The sequence below is a fragment of the Ochotona princeps genome, chromosome 4, assembly GCF_030435755.1.
Source record: "Ochotona princeps isolate mOchPri1 chromosome 4, mOchPri1.hap1, whole genome shotgun sequence".
NCBI lineage: Eukaryota > Metazoa > Chordata > Mammalia > Lagomorpha > Ochotonidae > Ochotona > Ochotona princeps.
This window is the reverse complement of record NC_080835.1, coordinates 26,689,790-26,716,648: the sequence shown is the minus strand read 5'-3', so window position 1 is coordinate 26,716,648 and position 26,859 is coordinate 26,689,790. Positions and strand designations below refer to the sequence as shown.

At 46.6% G+C, this 26,859-nt stretch overlaps 1 protein-coding gene across 1 annotated transcript in view; it reads left to right on the top strand.

The window, feature by feature from the left end:
• The first annotated feature begins 6,399 nt into the window (after positions 1 to 6,399).
• The window catches only part of KIAA1549L (KIAA1549 like), a 305,396-nt gene continuing 284,936 nt past the window's right edge, over positions 6,400 to 26,859 (top strand). The window contains exon 1 of the mRNA XM_058663193.1: positions 6,400 to 6,942. Coding sequence (XP_058519176.1) covers positions 6,672 to 6,942 — 271 coding nt within the window. The 5' untranslated portion in view covers positions 6,400 to 6,671. The remainder of the gene's footprint in view (positions 6,943 to 26,859) is intronic.

The window sequence follows — 26,859 nt, the reverse complement described above, 5'->3', positions numbered from 1 at the left end:
GATACGAAAATTTCATAACCTTTGAAAATGGGACATTTACCTTAGCTCCTCTATCTCCTTGCTAGCTGCATTTGTTTCCCTAACGACTGGGAGAGTCTGTTAGTCGGCCTCTGTTGGGTTATACGGGTGTAACAAATGATCCCCCAGATCTCTATGGCTAAGGACAATACGGTTGTCCCTTTTCTCCTATCAGATAGAAATGAACGTATCTTAAAAAAAACGTGAACAGCCAATCTGGACAGAAGCAGAGTTCTAGCCGCCCAGTCCGCTGCCAGGAGAGGCCTTCACACGGTTCTCCAATGTTCCTTATGTGGAAGTTCTGGCCAGCTGCTAGCCTGCTTTAACAGCTTGCCTGTCACTGTCAGGATATGGTCCAAAACTTGTAAGAAAAACGTATATTCCCTCTTAGAGTTCTTCCTGCTCTTTGCACTAAATAGCTATATTAGCCACCTGGTACTGTGCATGTTTGAAATGGCAACTTAATTTCTCCATCTTGTCTCCTTGTCTTGTCCTAAGTGTCACCACCTGACCTAGGAAGAGATTTAATGTCTCACTCTTTATGATATTTACACCCTTGGCATAAATAATTATAATTCCCTTGCTTGCTTGCTGTCTTTTGAGGCCCTTGAGGAAGGGATGCAGTCTCGCTCATCTTCGTAGTTGCAAAGAGCAGAGTGCTGTAACAGAAGGGGCCCAGTAAAGGTTTATGGAATGAATGGAGCAAAGATGAAGAAGCCTTAATGAAGCAAAAACAAGACCCTGAAGGCAGGGACACAGTAAAAATGAGCTTGGCCCCAGCACCAAATACTGGTGCCTATCCCTGCTATTGGGTGAGCCCCAGAAGCAACTAAAGTCTTAACTGGGCAAATTGGCCCTTGATGATTAATAATAATACCTATAAAAGGCTGCCTCCTTTCTCTAAAGGATCTAGAGGATGATTAGGTAGAATTCTGGGGAATCGAAATATCAAGAGGAGTCAAGTTCAAGTCAACAAGCTCAGAGCTGTTGGGCTGCTCTGGGGACCGCTGTGAGGGTGGGGGCTGGTGCTCCTGGCTGCTGCCATCCTCGTGCTAGACCTGCTGTCCTGGGTGCTGGGGAGAGCTTAGGCAATGGTTCTGAGCTGGAGAGGCTGAGGTGTAACAAAAAGGAGGTTGAAGATGACTTCTACGTCTGTCGGCACCAGCCTTCTTTCAGCTGAGCTCCCCTCTGGGTCTCACCTCTCCTTCTGACTTGGTGGCCAGGGTGGTCTTCCCGAAACACAGTCATCACTCCTCCGCTCTAAACTCCCAATGGAGTGGGCGTTTGGCACATTAATCCGCATCACACACATCACAGTGCTTGGATTCAAATTCCGGTTCATCTTCGATTCTAGCTGCCTATTACCACACAGGCTGGCAGGCAGTAGGTGATAGTTCAATTCCTTGGGTCCCTGCCACCCACATGGGTGATCTGGATGAAGGTCAGGGCTCTTACCTTTGGCCTGGTCCAGCCCTGGGTGTTGCAGGCACTTGGGAGAAGTGACCAAGATGGAAGAGCTCTGTTTTCATAAAATAAACAAAAGTTGATAAGAAGTGAAAAGAAAATCAAGCCCTTCCCCACAGCTCCCTGTTGGCTTCTGGTTTTGGTAGTTCAACTGCCATTTTGCCCTCTGTGTGAGTCCCTGCCTGGTGGACACCCATTGGCCTGTGGGAAGTATCTTTCCCAGGGCAGGGCAGTGAGGTGCAGAGAGGATCCAGTGAATGCCCCACCCCACCCAATTATAGCCAGCGTTTTCTCAACTACACTGAAAGCAAACTATCTGAAATTTCATTTTTTTAGAGGAATCTATAAACTGTCTGAAATACCATGGTGGTTGAGGCTACCGGGGCTTATAAAGATCATTTTAAATCTCTCCACATGGCACTTATCCCATGCTGACTCTAACCTTCTCCCTCTGCATGGGCCCACAACATTCTGCACCCACTCCTCTGAGCTGTGACATGATTCAGTTTACTCTCTGGACTCTTGCGTACTGAGCTTGGTGAGTGAGTGAGGGCATAGCCTTTCTCATTGTAGAGAACCCAGAACCTAGACAAGTCCCCAGTTTCTGAAAGAAGCAACTTGGTGTATGCTCAAGTTCTGCAGCAGCAAGGTATGCCAGTGAATTAGGACTTTGCTCGCAGCAAAGATGTTGGAAGCAGAGGCCCACGCACTTCCCCTGTGTAGTAATGGCAGAGTTTTCTTTTTAACATTTATTTATTTTTATTGGAGAGTCAGATATACTGAGAGGAGGAGAGACAGAGAGGAAGATCTTCTGTTCACTGATTCCCTTCCCAAGAGGCCGCAACAGCTGGAGCTGAGCTGATCTGAAGCTAGGAGTCAGAAGCTTCTTCCAGGTCTCCCACATGGGTGCAGGAACCCAAGGACTTTGGGCCGTCCTTGACTGCTTTCCCAGGCCACAAGCAGGGAGCTGGACGGGAAGTAGGGCCTCCGGGATTAGAACCGATGTCTATATGGGATCCCGGGCGTGTTCAAGGTGAGGGACTTCAGCCACCAGGCTACCATGCCAGGCCCAAAAGTTTCTATCAAAGCACTAAAATCCCTGCTCAGAATTTTATTTTCCCCTTCCAAAAGAATACTTTACACAAGGGACACTGGATTCTTTTCTCTCTCTCTCGCTCTCTCTCTCTTTTTTTTTTTTTTTTAATAGAGAGTTGTTTGAAAGAGTTACAGAAGAGATCTTCCATCTGCTGGTTCACTACCTAAATGGCTGTAGTAACGGGATTGGTTTGAAGCCAGGATGTCAGAGCCTGGGTCTCCCACACGGGTGCAGGGTCCCATGTACTTTAGCTGCCTTTTGGTGCCTTTCTAGGAGCCTTAGCAGAGACCTGGATCCATAGCAGAGTCATTGACCAGCCAGGATTTGAACCAGTGCCCATGTGGGATGCTAGTACCTCAAGTGGTGGGTTACTCACTATGCCACAGTTCCAGCCCCAGAAGCACCGGCCTTTTAAAAGTATGTAGCAATCCAAGTAAATTTACATACAAGAGAAGTCTCAAAAGCCCTAGTCAGGTGGACTAAAACAGGCAAAATGTTAATGATTTAAGATGGTTGCAACTGTCTTATAGTAAGTATATACTAAGATTGAGTCAGTGCTTTTGTATGTACTTCTAAAACGCCTGACATGCCAACTCAGTCCTAACAAACAACCTGACGAGGGTTACTGTTGTGGTTTCTAGTTTTAGAGATGAGATACAAGGAGGTGATGTGATTTGCTCCAAGTTGTGCAGCCATCAGAGGGCAGAACCTGAACCTGAATGGAAGTAGTGTTTCAGTCCGCACCATCATCAATCAAGAATTCAAGCCTCCTGTGCTGGCAGAAAACCCTCCCTGAGTGGTTCCCCCTGGAGGAGAGGAGGCTTGAACTGAGAGCCTTGGAGCTGGATGACTTCATGTCACCTCTGCAGCAACCACACCAGACACCTTTCCCCTCTCGCGTTTGTGTCTTGCTAGCTCGCCTTTGCCTGGCACACTCCTTCCACCTGTCTTCCTCCTCTAGGCAGAGGGTGATGTGCCAACACTCTGCTGCACCTTGCTCTGCAGGTGTGCGTCTCGTCCTCTCACTGGACTGGGACTCCTGGGGGAAGGACAATGACTTGTGGTGAAGCCAGCCTCATCAGGGAGACGAATTACAGAAACACCAGCCTCACAATCCGAAGGCAGAAATTCATGCAAGAGACTTGAGAGGTTTGCAATTGCCAGAGTATATAATAGGATTTATTCTTGGCTGAGTCTACCCACAAAATGGTGAAGGGGAAGTCCCATTTACAGCACAGAGGGAATTTTGGAGCTGAGCATTTGCTATTTCTTGCCCATCTCCAGGGGCGTTTCCTTTCCCTCTCAGCTGCCCTGGGGAGTCCACCTCTTGCCTCCCTGGCTACTCACATAGCCCCTCTTCCTCTGACCCCTCTCTCTTTAGGCCAAAAGCTTCTTTCTCTTGCCAAGTGAATCCAGAGAAGCTGTCTGGCTTCCGGTTACCTCCTCGCTCCTGCATCCCACCAAGCCTGCAGCTGCAAGTGCAGAAAAGGGCTCTTGGGGAGTAAGAAGGGGAGTTATGGCTATTAAGGATGCAGACGCTCCACCGAACCCCTACTTTTATGTCCTTGTCCTTTAACACAGAGCCTGGCACAGGACTGATGATCCCAAGAATGATTTCACGGCTCATCTCCCTTTCTCCTGTTTTTGGGGAGAGTAACCCCCAGATGTGTCCAAGGCCTTCCACATACAAGCCTCAACATCTTCCCTTCACTTCCCCCGCTCTTACCTCTCCCTTCTCAGCTTCAAACCACCTCACTTCCCCAAGCCTGCATTTTCCTGCCTTCCTCCCACGTTGGTGCAGTCCTCTTCTCCCCCTTTGTTCCCTGATCTTTGAGGTCTGAGGAGCATCGAACCCTGCCCTGTTGTCAGTCTCACTGGGCCTGGACAGCCTGCCAGCTGTCCCTCAGCCTTGTCTGCCTGTCCCTGGGCCCGTGGCTTCATGTATGAGCACTCCTATTTTCTTGGCTGAGGACTTTCTCATCAGTGTCCAAAGCTTGGACACTGGAGTTCTTTATGGTCTCAACCAGACTGCAAGTTTGTCAGAACAATCAAAAGCAGCAGGACCAATGGAAAGGAAGAACAAGATTAAATGACAGCCCCGACAAAGTGCAAGTTGAGTAGCCCTTCCCTGAAATACTTGGAATGAGAAGTTTTCTGATTTCAGGGTTGGAGTTTCGACTATTCACACGGGTTTAACTGCTTAAGCATCCCAAATTTGAAATGCTCTGAAGTCTAAAATCGTGGCACACAATTTCAGATTTTTGGATTAAGGGATGCTCATTCTGTATTATTCTGTTTCCACACATCTTAGTCCCACAACATATTTGGCCTCTGAACAGTGAATATGTGAGAAAGTGTCTTAGGAGGAATATGGTGGAATTACTGATGTGCAGTACCTGCCGCTTCGCACTTTCCACAGACACCCGGGTTAGACTGGGCTAGGCAAGCCTGGGTCGCCACGGAGCCCAGAACACACGGGAAGATGGGGGTGTGGTGCTGGTGAGTCTCTGCCTTCAGTGCTTTGCTCTTGATTGTCCTTGTCCCCGCATCTGCTTCAGAATTCATCTCATGTTCCCTTCTCCCAGAGTTAACATGTGAAACACAACCATTCTCCAGACCCCGGTTGTTCACACACATTCCCTTATGTAGGGTTTTACTGCTATGCACTGCGCTAGAGGAGTTTGGTGGAGGCTCCCGCCCCAGCGTCAGGCAGGGCCTGGTGCCTACAGGTAGGCGGTGAGGATTGCTGACTGAGTAGTGTTTGAGTTCCACCTTGTCCCCGCCTGTCTCCCTGGAGCCCGAGACGAAAGGTGGTAAACAGTGGGCATTCAGCCAACACCAGGGTGCTTCATAAAGCTCCGTGGAAAACCGGGAAGAAAAGTGCAATGCCAATTCTCCGTTAACTTTTTGGGGGACTCCCCTCGTCTTGGTCTACCTAAGGGTGCATGGGGGTGCTCATGAACCAGGTGGCTTGCTGAGGGGCCACCGAGGTGACAGGGGGACCAGCAGGAGGTCAGTTCAGCTTTGCGTCCCATGGGTGTCAAGAATGGTATCATAAGCCCCCTGTGTGTGCGGAGGGGGGAGTGGTTTTTCGAAGGCTTCTCCGTCGCCCCGTAGTATGGCTGCAACAAGTATTCACAGGGCATTACATTTCAGCCTTTTCCTGGCAACCCTGCCACGGCCGCTCCAGCCGCTTCAAGCAGGAGGCCAGTCCGGCATGTGCGGTCAGTTCCCAGGGCGAAGGAGCGAAGCAGCGTTGGAGCGCGCGCCCGCCCGCCGGTCCACAAAGAGCGCTTCCTAGACACAGGCTGAAGCAGGGGAACGGCCCCTCGCCGCAGCCCGCCGGTTCCTCGGCCCACCTGGCCCTGATGATTGCGTGGCAGAGGGGGACTGAGGGAAAAGCGGTGGAGGGAAGCCTCGAGTACGGCTCTGCGAGGCGCGGGAAGGCCGGGGAGGGGTCTCCCGGCGGGGCCCGGGGCCGGCCGGGCGCGCGAGAGCGGGGGGCGCGCCGTGGCTGGGCGCGGGGCTGCGCGCGCGCGCGCGCGGGTCTCGCCTCCCAGGCGCTCGGGCGGCTACGTGCTTCCTTTGTCAATGAGGCGCCGTTCAGAGCTGCAGCGGCAGCAGCAGCAGCACTCGCGGCCCGGGAGCCCCGAGCTCCGCCAGCCAGCGCCGGGAACGGACCCGGGGGGACAGCAGCCAGCGGTGCGCGGGAGGGAACCGAGCGCATGGCGCCGCCGCGTCTGTGACTAGCCCCAGTTGCTCACAGCCTCGCCGCCTGGGTGGGCAGGAGGCGACCCCGGGGGGGGGCCCTGGGCGGCGCCCGTCCCACCCTCACAGCCAGTGGCGCGGCGTGGGAACCCTGCCGGTGCCCGCCGCCGCTCCATGCGGCCCCGGCCCCAGCGCCGGTGAAGCCGCGTCTCCAGCGGAGCTTGCCCAGCTCTCCGCCCCGGGCGCGGCAGGACCAGCTCACCAGTCGCGCCACTCGGCGCCCGTGCCATGGCGGGAGATGCCCGGTGAGGACCGGCGCGCCGAGGGCTGGGCTCCCCGGCGCGGTGCAGAGCGAGGCAGCGGCCTGGATGTGTGAAGAGTCCCCATGGCTTTGCAGCAGGCGAAGCCCCAGGGCCCGAGCGCCGCTGGGCGGGCGGTGCTGGGACGCGGGTTCCGGTCCCGCGCGTGTAGTGGCCTTGGCGGGGCCGGTGTGGGAGCCGCGCGCTGCCCCGGCGTGAGGGGTCCCGGAGCCACGCGGGGTCCCAAAGCCGGCGCGCCCCAGGATGCACCGCCGCCACCGCCGCCACCGCTGCCGCCGCTGCTGCTGGGACTCCTGCTGCTGGCGGCCCTTCCAGAGCACAGCGGGGCGGACCCAGGTAAGCCTTTGGCTGTGGTGGCGCCCGCGGTTTCCGGAGGAACCAGAGCCGCCCGTCGGGGTCGGCGCCTGACCCGGGGTGGCGGTGGCCGGAGAAGTGCTGGCTACGCTGGCGCAGGAGGCTTCTCTGCGCTGGGTTGCTATAGCAGCGCTAGCGGCGGGCGAACTGTCAGCAAGCTGTCACTGGGTAAGGCAGCGCTTAGGCAGGGAAGAAAAGATGTGCAGTCACCTCTTTCCTTTGCACAAGTTGCAGCTGCTTCGCGATGGTCCCGCAGGCACCCTCCGTGTGGGAGCAGCTGCGGTGTGTTTAGGACAGTCGACTTAGGAGAGCGTTTCAGGGTGAAGATGGTCGCACTGTATCCTGGTGTCCCTGTTGAGGGACCACTGTGTGTTAGTTTACTCGTGCAGCGGCTACATAGTTGAAGGCGATTCCCGCGCTGGCTTCCCACATAACGTTTCCTCTCTGTGTTGATAAAAGGCCCCTCTTTTTTTTTCGGGGAGGGGAGGAGCACCTAAATAATTGCTCTCACCTTGCTGAGGGATTCAGGTGCGGAATCACTGTGCGCAGGATGCCGATTGGTACTGGGGCTCCTAAGACCTCCCCCCACCCCCAGGAAATAGATTTCTTTATTATGTTGAGCAGTAGCATGGAATCTGTTTTAACTTTTTTTGGGAGGGAGGTTATTCTGTTACCGTACATTAAAACTTACACGATGCAGGCAGCAGTTTTGTCTTTGAAACGCACACGATTACTATGACACCTGTAAAAAGGCAGACTGTGCTGGTGATGGAGTTCCCGGCTCTTGGCTCCTGTGAAGCTCAGACCACATGTTCCCCTCAGGCCACATGTTCCTGTAGTTGTGTGTCTTTATGAAGGACGGATGATGGCTTTCTTTCTTTCTTGATCCGCTCTTCCCCCAAATTAGGTTAAATGCCTGTTTGTGAAGAAGCGCCTCCTGTTTCATATAAAAGGGTTTCAGGTTCAAATATTTCTGAATTTGGCTGAATTCAAAGCTCATTTTCCTTTGATTCACTTCAAGGGTGTCTGGCTGGAGTGTCTGGGCTTAAGTCACTGTCAAGGGTTTTTCTGTTGAGGTGATGGTGGGTGCACAGTTCAGCTTCTGGGCTGTGTTTTGAAGAGGGTGGAGGCTGTTTGTGCTTGGAGCAGTTTTCAGTATTGTGTTAATGGAGTTCATGTGTTCATGTCCCGGGTGCCCCACTTCCCCTCCAGCTCCCTGCTTGTGGCCTGGGGAAGCAGTAGAGGACGGCCCAAAGCCTTGTACCTTATGGGACCTTGTACCCACATGGGAGATCTGGAAGAGGCTCCTGGTTTCGGATCAGTTCAGCTCTGGCCTTTGCAGGCATTTGGGGAGTGAACCAGTAGATGGAAGATCTTTCTCTCTGCCTCTCGTTCTCTCTGTAAACTTGCCTTGCCAATAAAAATAAATAAATCTTTAGAAAGATAAAGAGGTAATCCTGAATGTGATACAGGGAACCCCCTGCCTTAGCTTAGAAACAGGTGCCTAGTTTTTGTCTAAAATGTGTCAGCTCCTGGGCATGTTGGTTATGAGTTGTTCACATAGGGATCTTACTGGTTTGGGTGGCGGAAGCAATTCCACCATGTGCACTAATAAGTAGAATTTGGCTTTGGTGTGCCCTTCCTGTTCAGTCTGCAGTCAGAGGCTTTCTTCTGATCACTGGTAAATGTCCGGTCCTCTCCCAGCCCTCGGACAGACACTTACAGACCCTGTGGCATCGCTTGTTCTCTAACAGCCATAGCCACCCCTGGGGAGGCTGTGGGGCAGTGCCTTTGGGTTGGCCCCCATGTCCTTTTACTTCAGTGTGGTGATTATGGGGGACACAGCTGGGAAGGGAGCTTTGATTAAGATGACGAATCAATCATTGAAGTGCATGTGACTCTCCAAGTCCCAGTGTCTTTCCCCTTCGCGTGGGGGGCTTGACTTACTACTTCTTGTGCACTTTTTGGGAGGCCATCACCCTGGACAGCCCCACTCCTTGTGACCCTACCCACCTGTGGATCCCTGGCCTGAGCTCCATGTTTTCCTGTGGATTTGCTGCAGCTCCAGGTTCATGACTTGTTTCTCTGAGGAGGTGTTGGACGTTACAGTTCTCGCTCTCACCTCCTGCCTGGTTTTCTGCATCCTCGGATGCCCATGGGAAGTAGCTGAGGGTACCTCCTGCTTGCATTAGTGAGCTTTTGCAGGAGGAATCAGGAGAGAAAGGATGAAACTTTCTGGGGGCTGCTCAGCAGACAGCCCTGTCTGGAACTTTCTCTGAGGGTGGCTGTAGTTTGACACCCTCACTCCTTGCAGAAGGCGACTGCTGCTGAGAAGGCAAACCTGTGTCCAGTGAGATGCTGTTAGCAGTGTTCCGGCTGAAGGGTTTGCATGCCTGTTCTGGTGAAGCTAAACTTTTGCCTTGATGGAAAAATGATTTTAAGAGATTTGTTCTGAAAAAAAAAAAACAAAACTGAAGTGGTTGTTCAGCAGCCTTGTGGCCTGTAGTGCCTGCAGTGGGTCTGGGTTCCTAGCCTGGCTCTGCCCACCCCACCCTCCCCAATGTCCATTGCTTTCTGTTCCTGAGGAATCAGAGTCCTCTCCCTTTTGCACACCCAGGAAACTCTCTTGTCGTCTTCTGTGCCCTCCCAACTTCCATCTCTGTGGAGCCCTTGCTGTTAGGCACACCTGTCTATTTTGGGTGTGGGAAAAAGATTCTCTCTAGTATCGAGGGCTTACACACTCTTCTGTTCCATGATCTGGGCTCCAGGCAGAATGGTCAAGTTCAACTTTGCCTTCACCATGTTCTTAACTCCTGATCTTCCCTCCAGTTCATGTGTCACACGAGTCCTGCTTGTCTGTGTGTGCGCATACAGTGCTCATTTCTTGAGGGGCAGGGATGGCACCTCAATGCAGCCTTGACCCCTCTGGGTCTTATCTGTGAAATAGGGATTGGAACTGCTCCAAGCTCATTGAATTGCATGAGCTCATGCATGTTAAAGGGTTCAGAGCAGTGCCTGTATACAGTAGTTGCTCAGTGAATGCAGGTCTGTGATGGGTCCTGAGAGGCTGAAGTTGAACAAAGCAGCAAGAACTGGAATGGGTGAGGGTGAATCAGGAAAGGCCACTGTTCCTGCTAGGACAGGAGGTGGACTATGGCTCATGGACTCACTGGTGTGCGTGAGTTCTGGCGTTTGGAGAGGTTCAGATGGAGGAGCTTGGGAAACTCCTGTGTCAGGACACAGTCCCTGCAGGTGAGCGCAAGAAGCACAGTAGGGAGCAGCCCAGACAGGGCCAGGTAGTGATACCCACTGGTATACATTTAACTCAGGTGGGGGACAAACCAGGCTGGGCCAGTTCATATTACCCACTGGTAAATCCAAGCACCAGAATGGAGTGTGGGTCAGGCTGGGTCGTGCTGCAACAAAAGCCAGTTCACAGGAGGGTCAGGACTGGGGGCTGGTTGGGCTGGGCTAGGCTGTAGCCCCACCCCCAATGTGAGCTAGGATTGGGGGTGGGCTGGGCCCGGCCTGGGTGCAGCACCTACTGGCAAATACTGAGATGGGTTGGGCCATGACAGACTGGGTCACAGTGCTCAACCACCACACGTGAGATCTAGGGGAAGAGGAGGGTAGCAAACCTGGTAGGGGGCTGCATGGGGCTCCCCTGCTAGGCCACCACTCCCACTAGAGTGTGTGAGTTGGGATGGGGCAGACCAGGCTGGGCAGGGCTACAGCACCTGTTGGCCTCATGTGAGCTGGATCAAGGGAAAGCCAGACTGGGTTGACTGTTCCTGTTGGTGCATGCATAAGCCAGAGTGGTGTGGGTTGGTTGGGCTGTGCTGCAGCATCAGCTGGCATATGCTGGCACAGAGGCTAAATTCTGTCAAGTTAGACTGCAGAACCACCTGGAGAGCACAAAATCCGGGAATGGGAGTGGACCCATTAGGGAAACAGTGGGCACCTCCCTCTGGGTTGCCACTCTGACTGGTGAGCATGAGAACCAGGACTGGGGCAGGCATGGCTAGACAAAGGGTGGCACCTGCTGGCAGGTGTGTGGGCTGGATAGTGGGGCTGGTTGGGTTGAACTAGGCTTTAATGCCCATTTATAGGTTGGAGAGCTGAATGGGATGTGGGACAGACTGGATCAGTCTGCTGTGCATATTGGCAGGCACAGGAACCAGGACAGGGATAGGCCTGGTGGAGGTTATTTCAGGTCTCTCCGACTAGGCTGCAGCTCCCACTGGTGTATGTGAGGGCTAAGTGTGTGGTGGGCAGGATTGGGCTGGACTGCAACGTCCATTCATTTGTGTAGAAGACAGGGCTGAGACAGAACTGACCCATCAGTTGCAGGTGCTAGCATGTACATAAGCTGACTAGGGTGATGGACTGTGCCATACCCTGTATGGGCATGCACACATAAAAATCAGGTCTGGGATCACCTCAGATGAGGTTTCTTTGGGGTTCCTTCCAACTGAATCGCTGGACTCAGGAAACTCTAACCACTGAGAGAACTGCAGGTTCCGTGGTCTGACTTTGGAGTACAAGTGTCAGAGGTGGACTTCCTCAGAGGTTTAGATGGAGCAGTGGAAAACACATCCAGATACACATTGAGGATATGGCAGTCCATTGGAGCCTGAAGAGGACACCTGGTGCCATAATGGAGGATGAAGGACAGAACAAATTGATCAACATCCCCAGCCAAGTGTTGGGCAATCGTAGATTCTAAAGTGAACTGTGTCAACCAGTGGATTCTGGATTTGGTTAGTGCGGTGAGATTGGCAGCAATTCAGAACTGATAAACTATCAAAACCGCCTTGAACATGACCCTTGGAGCATGTCCTATCAGGAACCCTGGGGGGGCATTGGGTGGCTGTCCTCCATCCCAGGGTGTGGAGGCGGCTGGGAGGCTGTGTGTGACTTCTCCCCTTACCTCCCCTCTTACCCCAGAAACAGGAAGGAAAAAAATGTGGAAATAATGGTCTCACCTACCTTCCTGTAGCCCTTGACCCTTTGCACCCTAATTACCATTATAAAAATCATGAAAAAATTGCATTTTGATAACTATAACTGAGAAAATAAAAAGAAGTTATTCAAACAAAAACAAAAAGAAACCTGTTGAAGGAGGGTAGAGAAGAAGGGAAGCCCAAGCTGTGAGACTGGGAGGTTGCTGCATTTCATTATTATTATTAAATTATCCTATCCCTTGAACCTTTTTGCCCTAATTAACTATGTAAAGATTGTCAAAAACAAAGAAAAAAATGAAAAAAATTTATCTTCAGGGAGAAGGTGGGTTTAGCAGAAGTGACAGAAGAAAAAAAACAACAACAGGGAAGGAGGAAGAGACGAAAGTGTTTGGAGTGTTTGGGACGTCAAGTGAAGGAAGTGTTCAAGGCGGACACCGTGGCTCAATGTGGCTGTGAGTGCATTTGGATGGGGCGAGCAATGGATCTGGTATCTGGAGATGTGCGCTTGTTTGATGCCCTTGGGAGTGTTGGGGATAGGAGTCTGACTGCAGTAGGCTCAGGAGAGAAGGGAAGAACATTCAGAAACAAGTGTGTGAGACAGTTCTTCAAGTCTTTTCTAGAGAAAAAAGCAGAGTGATAGGGGACATGCGTCAAGGGAGGGTTAAGGTAGATATAACTGTTGTGTTCATACTTTCTCGTTTTTCAACATTGAAGATGCACAAGGAGAGTGAATGACTTGTTGTTTTTATTCCCTCCAAATGTCGACAGCTCCACAAAAAATGCAAGTGAACTGTCTTAGTATTATCTGTGCTTTCAAGGCACTTGCAAGATGCCCTATGCTGTCTTGCCTACACCCCAACTGCCACCAAAGACAGAGAGGAGAAGCTTGGTAACAGTGACCCTGTTCTTTTCAAATGGACACAAAGCAGAAGTCAGGCATCCTCACTGTGCCCCAAATGCTTCCCTAAACTGCTTCAGTGCCCCGGATGCCCTGAGTTTGTGGAATTCTGGTGACAGCCCGAGAGCTGTCAGAGCCTGCTTGTCTGGGTCTTAAATTGCTAGAACATGATCTGAGACTGCCCCACATGAATGGGCACACTGCCCTTTTCATTCTCATTCACCTGGAATCCATATTGTGGTTTGTCTTGCTTATTTAAAAACAAAAACACCTCTACTCTTCTCCTGACAAAACTCAGTCCTTGAAATGACTCTAAGCATTTGCATTGCTGGACAACAAACATATTACAGGAGGTTCCTAAGCATACAAGGGACATGTCATTCTAGGATGGGATGGGTGTCATGGAGGGTGACTCTCCTTGGGAACTTCAGAGGAGGCAGGTAGCAATCTGGGTGTTGCAGATGCCAGTTGTAGCTGCTGGCAAAGTAGAAGTGAATGAGTCACATTGATCTGGCAGCATTTGTCATGCACCTGGCATATGCCAGGCTCTTTGATAGAGGCTGGAAGCAGAGTGGAGAACAGGCCAGGCCCTGCCCTTGAGTGGCCTGGAGCCCAGGACAAGACCTTCCTCGGTTGGGCGGACTGGGAGCCGTTAGATATCTGCATGGATTACATCAGGGAGGACGTGGCAGGCCAGGAGGTGTCTGTGCTGTCGGCAGACGCAGCCCCTCCTTGGCTGCATAGGGCTGAGGCTCTGAGTTGACAAAGTTCTGACTTCTCAGGAAAAGTTGGATCTGTACTGAGAAATCTCCTTGTTTCAAAATGTCACCGGCTGATGCAGACTTTTAAAATGTCATGCCGCACAAAGAGAACACACCCAGGGGCCACCCGGGATTTTCCTTTTTTAGATTAAAAAAAAAGAGCCACTGTTACTTCTTTTCTGTTTTATCCTCTTAGATTTACTTTTTAAATTGATATGTTAAACTGTGCATTTGATGCTATTTTGAAAGGTCCATGGAAAAAAATGAAATGAAAGATAAGCTTATTTTGGTCCAAAAACCTAAATTCATGCATATAAGGAATATTCAAAAATCCATAAGAAATACGAGTTATGGCAAAAACTTTGCATGGATTCCATTTTTGACACCAAAATGAATATATATTATCATTCAATTACCACAGATTTTTAAAAAGGATTTATTTATTTTTATTGCAAAGTCAGATATGTAAAGAGGAGGAGAGGAAGAAAGGAAGATCTTCTGTCCACTGATTCACCCCCTAAGTGACCGGAAAGGCTGGTGCTGAGTTGATCCGAAGCCAGGAGCCAGGAGCTCCTCCAGGTCTCCTATGCGGGTGCAGGGTCCCAAGGCTTTGGGCCATCCTTGACTGCCTTCCCAGGCCATAAGCAGGGAGCTGGATGGGAAGTGGGGCTGTCCATATGGGATCCTAATGCGCTCAAGGTGAGGACTTCAACCACTAGGCTACCACACTGGGCCCCAATTTCAACATATTTTTAAAGTATCCTCTTATTTATAGGATGCCGTGTTTTGATACAGGTGTATACACCATGTGATGTGCAAATCAGGGCAGACTTACCTATCCCCTCAAGCTTTTATTTCTTTGTGACGGAGACATTTAGAATCACTTCTCCCAGATTTTTTGACACATACAGTGATGGTTATTGTGATGACCATTCTGTGCTTTCTTCTTTAAAAGTCAGGTTTATTAAGGTGTAACTTACATACAGAGAGATTCGCCCCTTGTAGGTGGATGTTGGTACAAGTGGACGCTTCTGGATGCGTGCCTCCGTCTGTACCCGGGACATCCCAGCACCATCCCAAAGCTGCCTCCTCCCCCTTTGTGCTCAGTGCTCTCCTGCCCAGGCGCTGCACACCCTTGGCCTCTGGCAGTGCTCCTCTACTGCAGGGATTCATGTCGATGGAACACTGTAGCAGTGAGCGTTTGGCCGCAGCGTCTTTCCCCTAGAGCAGTGCTCCAGAGACTCACCCATGTTTTTCATGGGTCGCTGCCTCTGTAGTCCGCAGTTGGCAAGCTTTTGGGTTGTTTCCAGTGTTGGGCATAGAAGTCTTTGGGTAGAAATATATATATATTTTGTTTTAGAAGATCCGTTTATTTTACTTGCAGGTCATATTTAGAGAGAGAAAGAGATATCTTCCATCTGCTGGTTTATTCCCCAAATGGCTACTATGGCCAGAGCTGGGCCTGTCTGAAGCTGGGAGCCAGGAACTTCTCCCAGGTCTTCCATGTGGGTGTAGGAATCCAGGGACTTGGGCCAGCTTTTGCTACTTTCCCAGTTTATTGGTGAGGAGTTGGATGGAAAGTGGAACAGCCACAAAGCCAGCATCCATTTGGAATGCCATCTCCACGGGCAGAAGCTTAGCCTACTATGCCCCTGGGCCAGCCCTATGGGTGGGAAGCTTTTATTCCTTGTGGGTGAATGCCTAGGAATGGATTGCTGTCAGGTCTATGTTTAACCTTGTAAGAGATCACCAAGCCCCTTTCCAAAGTGGCTACCCCATTTTGCATTTGCATCAGCTGAGTATGAAAGTTCTAATTAATCCTCTTACCTTCTTCACTGGCACTTGCTATTGTCAACTTGTTTTCGTTTTACTTTAGATTTCAATCAGGTTACTAGTTGGTTAGTAATATCTCATTGTGATTTTAGCTTGCATTTCTTTAATTATCAAGTTACTGTTGCATATCTTTTTTAAAAAAGACTTATTTTTATTGGAAAGGCAGATTAACAGAAAGAACGAGAGACAGAAAGACCTTCCATCTGCTGGTTCACTTCCCAAGTGGCCACCATGGAGGCTTTGGGCCATTTTCCACTGCTTTTCCAGGCCATCAGCAGAAAGGTGAATGGGAAGTAGAGCAGCCAGGACATGAACTGGCACCCATATGGGGTTCCAGCACGTGAAGGGGGAGGATTAGCCAATTGAGTCATTATACTGGGTCCTGTTGCATATCTTTTTTTTTTTTTTGGTTTTGAAGAAATGAAAATAAAAACAAAAACATCAAAATACATGAGATATAGTTTCCACTGATCTTTGTTGGTGAGATGTGTCTCCTGTAGGCAACAGATAGATGGGTTTTGTTCTTTTGATACAGTCCACCAATCTGTGATGTTTCATTGATGAATTTAAACCATTTACATTCAGGGTTGATATGAATAGGTGGTAATTTGGTCCTGTCATTTTAGCAATGGGTTGTTCATTGTTTGATTAGTCTTCTGTTGTTATTTTACTGGGATGTTCTTCACATTTGCCTTTGCTTTTGGTGGATGCTATTCCTTTTCTGTCAAGAGAGCATCTTTAAGTATCATTTGTAGGGCAGGTCTGAAAGAGGCGTATTCTTTTAATTTTTCTTTGCTGCGGAAGAATTTTATTTCATTTTCAAAGACAAAGGAATGCTTTGCTGGGAACATTATTCTGGGCCTATAATTTTTTTCCTTTTGGAATCTGGAATGTATCACTCTATTCTCTTCTGACTTGTAGAGTTTCCTTTGAGAGCTGTGAGTTTGTCATTCCTCTGTGTGTCAGTTGATTTTTTTTCATGTGCACATTTTTTTAAAAGATTTATTTTTTATTTTTATTACAAAGTCAGATGTACTGAGAGGAGGAGAGATAGAGAGGAAATGGAGCTGCCGGGATTAGAACCAGCAGCCATATGGGATCAAGGCAAGGACCTTAGCCACTAGGCCACGCTGCCAAGCCCTCATGTGCACATTTAAGGATCTTTTCCTTATGTTCGATTGAAGAGAGCTTGGTTATCATGTGTCATGGTGAAGATCGCTTTTGGTCAACCCTGTTGGGAGTTCTGTGCCCCTCCTGGATCTTGTTTCCCAATTCTTTCTCTAGATTAAGGAAATTTTCCTTGATTATTTCATTAAATATGTTTTTAAACCCAGCTTTCTTTTTATGCGCCTTCTGAAACTTCTATTATTCTTATGTTTGACCTTTTAATAGTGTCCTTTAATTGTTGAATACTTTTTTTAGCCTGATCCAGCTCTGCTTCCAATTTTTTGTTTCTTTCCCTGTTGTGGCATGAAATATATTCCAACTCTGAGATTCTTTCTTTTGCTTCATTCATTCTATTATTGAGACTTCCATTGAATTTTTAATTTGCTCCATTGTGTCCTTCATTTCTAATAATTCTGCTTCATTTTCTTTCAGTGTTGCTATTTCCTGCGTGACATATTCCTTAAATTGCTGCATGTGCTTCTTGTTGTTGATAAGAAGATTTACAACAAGCTTTCTAAGTTCTCTATCCCCCATTTCCTCAATGTCTTGCTCAGTGAACTCTGAGTTGGCAAAGGGCTTTACTCCTTTGCAGGGGAGTTTTCAGTGATATTCATTGTGCTTCTGTCTCTTCTTTTGCTCTTGGTCATTGAACTTCTGGTTAGCAGAGTCTTCTCCTTAGGGCAAACTTCTAAGTTGTGTCACCCACAGGTCTACAATTTGATTTTACTTATTGAGGTTGGTACAAGGCTCTTTTTTGCAGCCACTTGTGCCACTCCCTCCAACGAGTTTCAAGTCTGGGTTCTTGTATTAGGCTTTCACCACAGTCTTTGTAGCCCCAGCTCCTGGCTCACCATTCTCCACCTCCTGTGATCTTGTGCTGTGGCTACACTGCTGTCTATACAACCTTTCTCCCACTTCTGGCTAAAGCAGTTCCCAGGATTAGGGAGATACCAGGTGTTCTAGATAGCTAGATTGTTGGTAGTGCTGATCTTGCCAGAATTTGCTGGCTGTTATTTCTGAGGACCACATGGACCTATTTTGACCCATATAATGTCACAGTCATCATTTTCCCTGTGGGACCAGTGCAATGCACTGAGCACAGTGAGTTCGCTTTCAGCTCAGTGCATGTGCAGTTCACTTTTGTTCCTGCAGCGTAAAGCCTTTGCCACACCATATAAAATGGCACCTGATGTGCCACTGGTGGAGTTCCGGGTCTGCTGTCCTTTAGACCTGGGGGCTACCCTGACCTATTTTGGATGGGATCTTTTCATTTCTTACTTGCCATATATTGTGTCTATTTTTAAGTGAAGGCTAAAAGCTTCTACTGATTTTTTTCGGGGAAGTCTCGAGAGATCTTTTATTACATTATAAAAATACCACAAAGATTAGACCTAGAAACCAGATTGTCTTTTTTTTTTTTTTTTAGATTTACCTATTTGAAAGGCAGCTTGATTGAAAGGTAGGGGCCGAGGCAGTTAGAGAGACATCCTCTATCTGCTGGTTCACTGCCCACAGGACCACAACAGCCAGTGATTGGCCAGGCTGAAGCCAAGAGCCAAAAACTTCATCTCACCCCCAGGGATGTAGGGGTCCACATGCTTGGACCATCCTCCACTGTTGTCCTAGGAACATTAATAAGGAGTTGGATTAAATGTTGAGCAACCTTGACTGAATCCAATGCCTCCATGGAATGCTGGCTGCACCCCAGTGCCGGTTCCTGCAGTCCAGGTTCTAGTTTCTGTAGCCAGACAACTTTTCGATCCCAGTCACCATTCTGCTGAACTGCTCCTTTTTCAGAGACCTAGATGCCATCCAAAAATGTTATAACATTCTTGTTCTTGTTGCAGCTGTCTGGCCACCTCAATGTCCCCTGAAGACCCTGGCTGGGCCACCCCAGGAGGCAACAAGAGGAACTTTCCCCATCCCTGATCAGTCCTCCCTGTCCATCCCCCACCCCCCACCCCCGTCTATCCCTCGGTATAAATCATGTAAATAAGAAAAAAAAAAAACTGTTGTTGCCTGCTGAACTTGAGACAAGTTCAGTGTCGTTTCATTCAATTGTGAATTCATCTTTTTGAGCTTCAGAGACTGAACAAATCAGCATCTGGTTTCATCCAAACACTTCAAACATGCTACTCACTCAGATATCTCTAATTTCAACAGGAGACTCACTCTCCTGAGCCACCATATCGAGGGGACAGTGAGCAGACACAGTCTTTACCTTGTAACAGAAGCCCGTGTAACTTCTATGGTCACATTCTATACTGGACTGCAGATAGTGCCAGTCAGGCCAGCTCCTTGCTGCTTGTCAACCTGGAACCTCTTCTCTTTCCTTCACAGAAGCTAAATTCTACATTGGTGTGATGCAGATCTCTCCATAAGGCTTCTCTGGGACCTTTGACAGTAACTGTGAACATGGTCAGGTCAATGGCAACATTTTCTGGCACATCAATACGCCACAAGGCTGAGAATGGTCTTTATTCTTGCATTAGCTGTGGCAAAGAGCTCTTCTACCTATTTTGTAAGTGGGGTGGAAGTGCTAGTTCTATCAGCCAGAACTGAGCTGATCTGAAGTTAGGAGCCAGGAACTTCTTCTGGGTCTCCTACATGGGCTCAGCAGCCCATGGACTTGAACCATCCTGTTCTATTTTCCTGAGCCATAAGTAGGGAGCTGGATTAGAAGTGGGGCAGATAGAACACAAACTGGTGCCCATATGGCACTGCCGGTGGAGGATTAGCAGAATATGTCACCATGCTGGCCCCTCTACTTGTTTTTAAGATTGGACTGTTTATTGTCTTATTACAGTAAGTAAAAAAAAAAAATAAAGTTTTGAGCCTTCTTTGTACACAGTATTTTTTATTCAAAATGTTTGTGACTAGGAGTGTTACAGATTTTGGATGTTGTTTTTTACAGATTTTGGGTTACAAATTGGCATGTCTGTAGATTTAGGATGGAATTCAGGTCTAAATAAGTTGATTTACGTTTCATATATACCTCTTACATATAGCCTCAAGGTAACTTTATGTGATAATTTTTGAGTATCTAGGTTTTGTCTGTAACCCTACATGAGGTCACATGTGGAATTTTCTACTCAAAAAATTTTGGATTTTGGAGAATTTCACATTATTGGATTAGATCTGCTCATTCAAACCTGTTTTGAATATGTGTTTTTCAGATGTCTCCTCCCACTCTGTGGTTTCTGGTTTTATTTTATTAATAGCATTTTTCAAAGAACAAAATTCTAAATTTGATTAATTCCACTTCATAAACATTTGAATTTAACATTTGTGTTATTTTGTGTTCTAGAATAGAAATCTTTGCCTAAATTGGAGTCACAAACGTCTGTGATTTCTTCTGGAAGTTTTGTATTTTTGTTTTTAGTTCTAGGATATATTGCATGTTAATTTTTATGTATGGTGCAAAGTATGAATCAAGGTTAATTTTTTTTTCATATGGCTGTTTAATTGTTTCAGCACCATTTGTTGAAGACTGTCTTTGCTCCAATGACTTCCCTTGGCACTATATATGTGGAGATTTATTTTTGGACACTAGTCTATTCCATTGATCTACACTTCTGTCATGCCGATGTAACTCTGGCTTGATTTCTCTAGCTCAGGGTTTCTTAGCTTCAACGTCATTGACATTTTGGGCTTGATGATTCTTTGATATGGGGTCCTGTACTATGTATTGTAGGACTTTAGCAGTATTTCTTACCTTTGCCTGGTAGATGTCAGTAACCTTCCTCTTCCATGGTTGTGGCAACCAATAATGTTGATGTTAGTAAATGCCGTCCTGGAAATAAAACTTTGCCTTGCTCTGGATTTTGGTAAATCTTTAAATCAGATAGTGTGCTACATATACTTCTTTTTTGGAAGTCAAAGTGAGAGAGAAAGAGAGAGAGACAGAAATCTTTCATCCACTAATTCACTCTCCAAATGGCCACAATGGTCAGAGGTGGTCCACACCAAAGATTGAAACTTGGAACTCCATTCATGTCTGTCATGTGTTTGTAGGAGTCCTGGTACTTAGGCCATCTTCCACTGCTTACCCGAGCACATTAGCAGGAAGCTGGATCAGAGTTGGAGCTAACTGTAGCTCATAGGCATGCCAGCATCGTAGGTGACAGCCTAACTCACTGTGCCACAATATTGGGTGCAACTCTGCTGTTCTTCAAAATCCTTTTGATTGTTCTAGGTTTTATAATTTTGCCATGTAGATTTCAACAGATACTTATCAGTCCATATACAAAGCCTGGTTGATTTTTGATTGGAATTCCATCGACTCTTGATGGTTCAGGGAGGATTTACAGCTTAACAGTAGTGACTTTTATTAGTGTAGGCTAGTACAATCATTGTGGAAATCCATATGGAGAGTGCTTGGAAAATTGCAAATAAACCTGCCATATGACCCAGCAATCCCGCTCTTAGGAATATACCCAACAGAAGTGAAATCTGCATATGAGAAGGGGATCTGTAATCCTATATTTACAGCAGCACAATTTACAATAGCAATGACATGGAAACAAACCAGATGTGCGTCCAAGGAAGAGTGGTTAAAGAAACTGTGGTACATCTACTCAATGGAATATTATTCAGCTTTTTTTTTTTCAGCTTTTCCCACAGTTTTCCTGCTCTGATTTTTTTTTAAGATTTATTTTATTTTTATTACAAAGTCAGATATACTGAGAGGAGGAGAGATAGAGAGGAAGTGGAGCTGCTGGGATTAGAACCAGCGGCCATATGGGATCATGGCGAGGACCTTAGCCACTAGGCCACGCTGCCGAGCCCTTATTCAGCTTTTAAGAAGAATGATATTATTCTATTTAAAACCAGGTGGTCCCAACTAGAAACCATTATGCTCAGTGAAATGAGTCAATCACAAAAGAACAAATACCATATATTCTCTCTCATATAAGGAAGCCAACATGGAAAGGGTAACTCCAACAGTCCAATCTATACTGTTTTTTGAGTGTCTGTTTGCTCTTTTGGCTGTATCTCATATTTTTGATGTTTTTATATCGGTTTGCTTGCTTCCAAGTAATCTCTTTTCTCTAATAGAATTCATCAAGTGCCCATGAAGTATATGATGGCATCATAGTTCCTAAGAGACTTCTGTGTTTCCTTTTAGTTAAGCATGTGTTGCTTACTCAGTGGCACATTATTTTATCAGGGTGCTACAATTTGTTGTTGATGTTGTTGTTGTTGTTATTGTTGTTGTGATTGATGTGGCTGATATGAAATGATGTCAATCTGAAAAATAGTAAAAAAAAAATCTATGAACATAGTATTTATCTCCATTTATTGAGGTAATCTTTCATCCATGTTTTATGGATTTTCAGCATGAAAATTTGTTTGCATGTATTTTGTCTTTCTCAAGCTGTGGTAAATAGGGCATCCAAAATTTATTAGTATATACAAGTAAGACTTTAAAAATACTGACCTTGCATTATGTCACTCTGCTGAACTCTCTGTAAGTCTAGTAGTTTTGATGTAATCTTTTGGATTTCTGTAAGAGGAAGATTATGATATCTGTGACTAAAGATACTGCGATATATATTACTTTCAAATTCATATGCTTTTTTTCTTACCTTGTTGCACTGGCTTTCTAGAAGTTTAATTCATTGTTGAGTAGGAATAAGGCAAGTAAAGATTCTTGCCTTATTCTTAGTCTTATGAAAAATGCAGTTCTTTACTATTAAATAACAACATTAGCTATAGTTTTATTCTTTTGTAGAAGTCTTTTATCTGTTTGATGAAGTTTCCTTTTGTAGTATGTTGCTGTAAATTTTTAGTATGAATGTAGATTGAATGTAGTCAATGCTTTCTTTGTATTATTGATATGCTCACTAATTTTTACTTTAATCTGTAAAAAGCCAGTTGGGTTGATTTTAGAATGTTGAATCGACCTGGATACCTGGAATAAACTCCAGCTTAGGCATGGCATACGTTCCAGCTGAGTCTGATTTCCCAGTATTTTGTTAGGAGTTTTTACAGGAGTTTGTTTATGGGGAATATTGGCCTTTAGCGTTGTTTTACTGAAATATTTTCTCTGATTTTAGAAGAAGGGTAATGCTAATATTAAAATAATAGGGAAATAGTTTCTCTTCTGTTTTATGGAAGTGTTTGTGTAGAATTATTATTGCTTCTCCCTTAAAGGTCTGTGGTCTTACAGATGAGCTTGAAAGATCTTGCAAGGGTTTCTTTAGTTAAAGATAAAAGAAAAAAAAATCAGGCACCCTCCTAGGACATTCCCACCCCGCTCAGAGCTGCCAGTAGGCACTTAGAAAAGTTTTGTTTCATATGTGGCTTGGGAGAGGGAAAGTAGTGCTGGACAGGTTGAGGAAGTGAGCGTGTTAGGTCATCCTTGGTGTACTCATCAAGTCCCTTCACCCTTTGGGCCTTTTCTTTCTCATCCGTGTATGAGAGCCTGCACATCCTCCCCCATCTTCTGGCTGTGTTTGTGAGTCCTAAGCTGGTGTTTGGTATGTGAACTGCATTTTCCACATCTTCCTGTGTTAATGGCAAGCCCCGTCAAGGATGCTCATTCTGAAAAAGGAAGCCTTCCCCCATAGTTTCTTCCAACTTGTGTTCTTTACTGGCTCTAGAAAAATTATGAAAGTAACATGGATTTTTATTGAGTTCTAACAATACCCAAGTAGATGCTGTAAAATGCAAATATAAAGTGCTAGGTTCTTTGCTAGTCTCTTGGGTTGTATTGTTGAACAAGTGTGGCGGGGTCTTCCAAATGTACACATTTTATATCCATGTGCACATCCTCACTTAATTTACATTTTTTGTTTTAATTCTATTTAGAATTCAGAGAGACAAATTCAGAGATCCTCCCCCCACTAACTTATTGCTCAACTGCCTACAATAGCCAGGGCTGGGCCAGGCAAAAGCTAGGCACCTGGAACTGTCTCTTGGACTTCCATGCAAGTGGCAGGGACGCAGTAATTGAGCCACTATCTGCTACTCCCCAACGTGCCTGCGAATAGGAAGGTGGATTGGACGTGGAGGAGCAGGGTCTGAAACCAACATAGAATGAGGGTATCCGTAAGTGACATAAGCCGTACTGAACACCCACCCCACACTTTATTTTCTTTTACAATACAAAGGATGTAACATTTAGCACCTTACTTTTTCACTTACCATTATATTGCAGACTTCTTTGCATGATAACTAGATTTCGTCATAAGGGAATTTAAACTGCTCCCAGAAACATGGGAAAAAAATCTTTTACAATAAAAGAATAGTTTTAGGATCAAAAGGTAGAAGCAAACCTGGAGTTAAAATGCCTCTATGGATAATTCCTCTAGTTTTCCTTTGGCTTTTTTTCCCTAGAAGATAACTTTCACAGATGTTTATGGAAAATCACGATGCTTTTAAATACCACATAAAAAGGGGATAAACACCACATTTGAATCAACTAATGTCAGTGTAAATAAGGCCAAGTAGCTGCCTCAAGCGTAGCCCAAGGTCATTCCTGCACCTGTCTCTATCCTCCCGGGCAAGTGTTTGCTGAATGTGTCCTAACCACAAGAGGGAATTGGATTTAGCTTCTGATTTATATATGTTAAATCTATTCTTAGCTCAAAATAAAATCGCCTGACGTCAGAATCACAAATGGCTTTGGTATTTATGCAGTACCAGTGAATAGAAAGGTCTAGAATATTTCTTGTCTCACTGTTCCTCTGGGAAACATGGAATGCAATGTCTGGATTGAAACTAGGACTGCTGGTCTCACCCCTCTGCCTCTGTCCTTAGGAAGGATTGTTTCTCCTTGTTATTTGCATTTCTGCTTGCCAAATGTCAACAGGAAACCCAGGCAGACTGAAGAAAAATGAAAAGTCTGAGTTGAAATTAATAGTGTAGCTCATGAGTCTTTGATGAAAATAGCTGAGTAAAAATATCTCCAAACCTACACACTTCACTACCAAACAGTAAGTCTTTGTTTTGAAAAGAACAGGAGGATGTGTGTTTAGAGCATTATTTTGAGCCTAATGAAACGGGATGAAAGTGTGTTCTGAAATCAGCACATAGAACTGTCTTTGGGAGTTTCCTGTCATTATCTGATTAGTACTGGAAATGAACACCTGACTCAAGCTGGCTGGTGAATTGGACAAGAACTGAAGTTTCTTCTTGTTGCTGTTTGATTTTTCTTTCCAGTGGGCTGAGGACCATTTCTTGTCTCTGGTCCAGCAATCAAAATGTCTTAAACAAGTGTTTTTCCATTCTGAGGGACCATTGATGTGTTCTTCCCTGCAGGGATAGCATTTCCCAGAATGTGCTGTAACACGTTTCAGTTGTTGAAGCTTACGGTCTCTTTTCCTCTTTGGATCTCACACCACTCCTAAGAGGGTTGAGGAAGTTATTCTCCAAATGTAACACCACAGTCCCAGGGGCTTTACTTTCTGCTGTGAATCAGGAGATGGATCATCTGGCTACAAAGCCAGGCTGCTTATCCACTTAACACTCTAAGTGAAAAAATAATCAGCTCAAGTAGGCTCCCCTCACGCCCCTGCCGACAGGGAATTCCATGTGACAGGATAGGAGTGCAATGTAACTGGGTTCCATGGTTGCTCTAATTTACTGCTAGAAGGAATCTCTGACACTTGGAGCATTTGCTGTTTGCACTGATCCATTTGATTCTCACAACAACCTTACAAAGTAGGTTCTGTTAGAAATCCCCAAGCTTTACATGAAGGAACCGAAGCACGGAATGATTAGCCAGTGTCATGTGGCTGAGCGTCAGTCCAAGAGAAGATCTGACCTCAAGACCATTTCTTACCTGCTTATTTTTTTAGCTTCCTGGACAAGAAGAAGTTGCAGTTACTGGTCTTGGGCCTCAGGGGCCTGTTACTGTTACTTCTTCCATTGGCTGACAATGGCTTTCTCTAACGACCTGAGCTGGTGCTCTTGACATTAAACCTTGTGTGCAGCATTCATTTGCTATGGTGCTCACAGTGGCTGGAGTTGGTAAGACTTTCCCCTGTGAGCGCCCACCCCCTGGTCTCCTCTCTGGACCTACATCGCTGGAGGGAGAATTACTGGAGTCTGGCCAGTGGAGTTAGGGATCTGCCCCTCATGTTAGCAGATGAAGGAGAGGGATGCATGGCCCAGAAATGACTTACTTTTCTTACTTTTGAAAACATTCTTTATAATAGAGAAAGGGGGAGACAAAAGGAAAGCCAGGGAGCTTCTATGTACTGGTTCAATTCTCAGTTGACCGCGGTGGCTGGGGCTGGGCCGGTCTGAAGCTAACAGCCAGGAGCTTCAACTGGGTCTCCCCATGTGGATGGCAGGTGATCATCTTCTGCTGCTTTCCAACGCACATTAACATGGGGTTGTATTGCAAATGGAGCAGTTGAAACTTGAACCTGTGCCTATATGTGATGATCGCTTCACAGGCAGTGGCTTAACCTGCTTCACACAGGAAATGATGTCTTAGCTTGACCTTGTGGAGAGCGGAGGTCAGTTTTGAATAATGTGGTATGGGGTGGGCCAACTTCCCCCAAATTGTTGCCTTCCTCATAATAGTAAAAGATGGGTTGATGTGTCGGTTAACTAACGTTATGAAAAGCAAGTGATCTAATGTATAGCACTGGTCAGTTTCTGTGGTGTAAGTGCTCTCATAGTGGCTGATTTCAAGCCTCTGATGGGACAATGGAGTTGGGAAGTGATGTATCCAGTCGGGTTGGTGCTGATATGGTCTGGTCTCCAGCAGAGCACCGCTCTAGTAAACTGGACTGGATATGGGGCAGTGTCCACAACAAAGTACAGGGTGCTTGCAAGGAAGGAACTTGAAGTCTGGACTTAATAGGCCAAAAAACCTTTTAGGTTTGTAATTACGTGAAAGGGAATAAGATTTCTAGATAGAGAGGGTGCACACAATCTAAAATAGCTCCGTAGGTAGTCCTAAGTGCAATCTAGCAGATGCACAGAGATTGCTTGTAAAAAATTGTAGCTTCCTTTGACTGTAATGTCTCATTTGTGACATGTAACTAACCTTTTTGCTAGTGTTAAGTTGCTAGACCTCATTCTCTTGGATAGGCATTGGTTTTGCTTGTGGCACTGAAAGGTGTAGTTTTTCTTGGCTACCAGGTGTCAGCACCTCCTCCTCTCTTGATGCTGTCATGAACAGGCTTCCTTCTTCCATCTTTTTTTTTTTAAGGATTTATTTATTTTTATTACAAAGTCAGATATACAGAGAGGAGGAGAGACAGAGAGGAAGATCTTCCGTCCAATGATTCACTCCCTAAGTGAGCCGCAACGACCA